This window comes from Octopus bimaculoides, chromosome 11 (assembly GCF_046866305.1).
Source record: "Octopus bimaculoides isolate indiv1 chromosome 11, ASM4686630v1, whole genome shotgun sequence".
Classification (NCBI taxonomy): domain Eukaryota; kingdom Metazoa; phylum Mollusca; class Cephalopoda; order Octopoda; family Octopodidae; genus Octopus; species Octopus bimaculoides.
In genome coordinates, this window is record NC_142938.1 from 8824348 (window position 1) to 8826847 (window position 2500).

Consider the following 2500-nt stretch of genomic DNA (forward strand, 5'->3'; position numbering starts at 1 on the left):
TAATTATTACATTTTAATAATTCAAGGTAGGTAACTCCTTTCATAAGAGTTATTTACCTTAGAATCACAAGCTCGGTTTCATCTTCCTGATTTCATAAACCAAATTTAGGAAATATTTCAAACATTTAAAATATCAAATTTTACGAACATCATTCTTCTTGAATAACAAATATAAATGTGTATATTCTTTAGTTTAAAAATTCAGAGTCTCTATGAAACTTTGCTTAGAAGCATTGTAAAATATAAAAGTTGGGTTTTAGTCACGTGATTATAGTAGTCACTTCCGGTGTTCGGTTATGTTTGGTCACATGCCTAGTCACATGACAGTAACATAAGGTTGGGAATATTCTTCGTAGTCTGATCCGTAATCTCATTAACCATGTTTTCCTGTCCGGTTTGCGGCCCTAAATTGTCAATTTGTGGCATCGTAATCAGTGTTTGGGGTGTTGTTATGTTGGTAAGTGATTAATAATATTTATAATTATGTATACTTAAGTATTTTAGAATTTATATATTCTCGTAATACTTTGTCAACCTTGGTTCCTGCTACTGTTATTAACATGTAAAGATATAATTATTTCTCTGCTGATTTAACAGTTCCTCTTTTAGTCTCTTCTTTATATATATATATATATATATATATATGTGTAGGAGTAGGTTTATGATTTCGTTCCTTCGAAGACTAAGGTGAATACGATAGAGTGGCTTGCCTTGACACTTGACATAAATTAACTGAAAAACAGTTGAGGGTGAAATGTTCCTCCTACATGCGAACTTTGACCCCCATATAATACATTTTCTTTCACTCTATCCTATCTATCTATCTATCTATCTATCTATCTATCTTTATTTGTCTATTTGCTTCTATATCTATCTATCTATGTATCTGTGTGGGTACCTATTCGTTTAGATCACCAGTGAACTAAACCCCCTTATTATATATATATATATATATATATATATATATATACAGAGAGCGAGAGAGAGCACCATAATTACCGTAGCATAGTAGGCTTGGTTTTTAACCTCCGGATATTATAAATTTTATCTGTGAATAAATATAGGGCAGACACAATCGAACTAGCGATTCTAAAGTGGTCAGTCGATCTGCTAGAAATATTAACTACACTTCACTCAGTCATACGCTACCGTCTTAAACAGGAAGGACACATTAGGTAATGTTGCCCAAATCATGCATGGCCAACGTCCGGGCCGCATGCGGCCCTCGACGAGTTTCCTGGTTACTAATTTACAGCATAACCTAAGAGTAACGACATCTCAAATTCTATCTAATATTGAAAATATGGTAAAGAATGTGAATGCGCAAAAATCTCGTTGATACAGATAATGAGATTTGTTCTTTAATAAAATATTAATGAATTTTTTTTTTTAACCTCAATATTCTAAACTATAATTAATTTATTTACACAAGTAATCATCATTATTATCATTAGGAAACAATGAAAGAGATGTCAGCTTAATGTAAACTTTTATACTAAGACAAATAAAATTAAGAAGAAATGCAAAAAAAATTCAGTGTAAAGTGGACCACTTATATTTCATGCATATGTGTTTTATTATGTGGCCCTCTTCCGCTTAGAAATGGTACGATGTGGCCCCCAGTTGACGAAAAGTTGCCCATCCCTGCCCTAAATAATAACTATGTCTGAAATCAAGGCTTGTTAGCCTAAACAACAGCAACACGAACAAGAATAAACAAACAACTTCCTCTATACAATTCACATGACCAATTTATAACATTCAAATACCCATACCTACCCACATGCTAATTGCATTTTAAGTATTTCAGTGTCGTGTTTTTTAACCACCAATCGACCTAACTTCACATCAAATAGACCCAACACCATCCCCTAATTTTCATTTATTTATTTATATTCACGACCAACCCCCCCAGACATTGTATCTCGTTCTACATTATATCGTAGTGTGTGATTTGAGGGAGTTTTGGATGCCTATTTCTCACAGGTTAAGCGATTGCGTCTCTTTATTCTCGGTTTTCAATTCTTATAAATTACAATGTATTGGTGTATACTGTTTAAATCAAAGCAGTTACGGTATTATTGACTTAACTGTATTGTAATAATAGGTAGCTGATTATTATTATAGTACAAACTGATATACACTACAGTTACTGACCTATATAGACTTCTCAAAATCAAGATTAAAGCACGAGACCTTTATTGCATCACAGTGTCCTATTTCATCCTTCTGTTACGAGGTGAAACATCAACGGAGTCGGTTTTAATGCGCCTTCATTCGTCCATCTACCACCACCACAAATGCATAGCTTTGTAATTATATTAAAAGTCCTTATCTTTTGTTTCTTGTTAGAAGACATGTGGGATGGTTTTTGTCGAAACCCGTTTCCTTGTCTTTGTCAGTCTCTGTTCTGTTTATGTGTATCTGTTTGCTTACAAATCTGCATAAATTGTCTTTCTTTCTACCTGCTTGTCTCTCTATCTGTATATTTATGTGCATA

General features: G+C 33.2%; 1 protein-coding gene across 1 annotated transcript in view; it reads left to right on the forward strand.

Moving 5' to 3' along the window:
• Positions 1-280: 280 nt before the first annotated feature.
• The window catches only part of LOC106880004 (ribonuclease kappa), a 7416-nt gene continuing 5196 nt past the window's right edge, over positions 281-2500 (forward strand). Inside the window, exon 1 of the mRNA XM_014929790.3 lies at positions 281-457. Within this exon, the coding sequence (XP_014785276.1) occupies positions 380-457 (78 nt within the window). The 5' untranslated portion in view covers positions 281-379. The remainder of the gene's footprint in view (positions 458-2500) is intronic.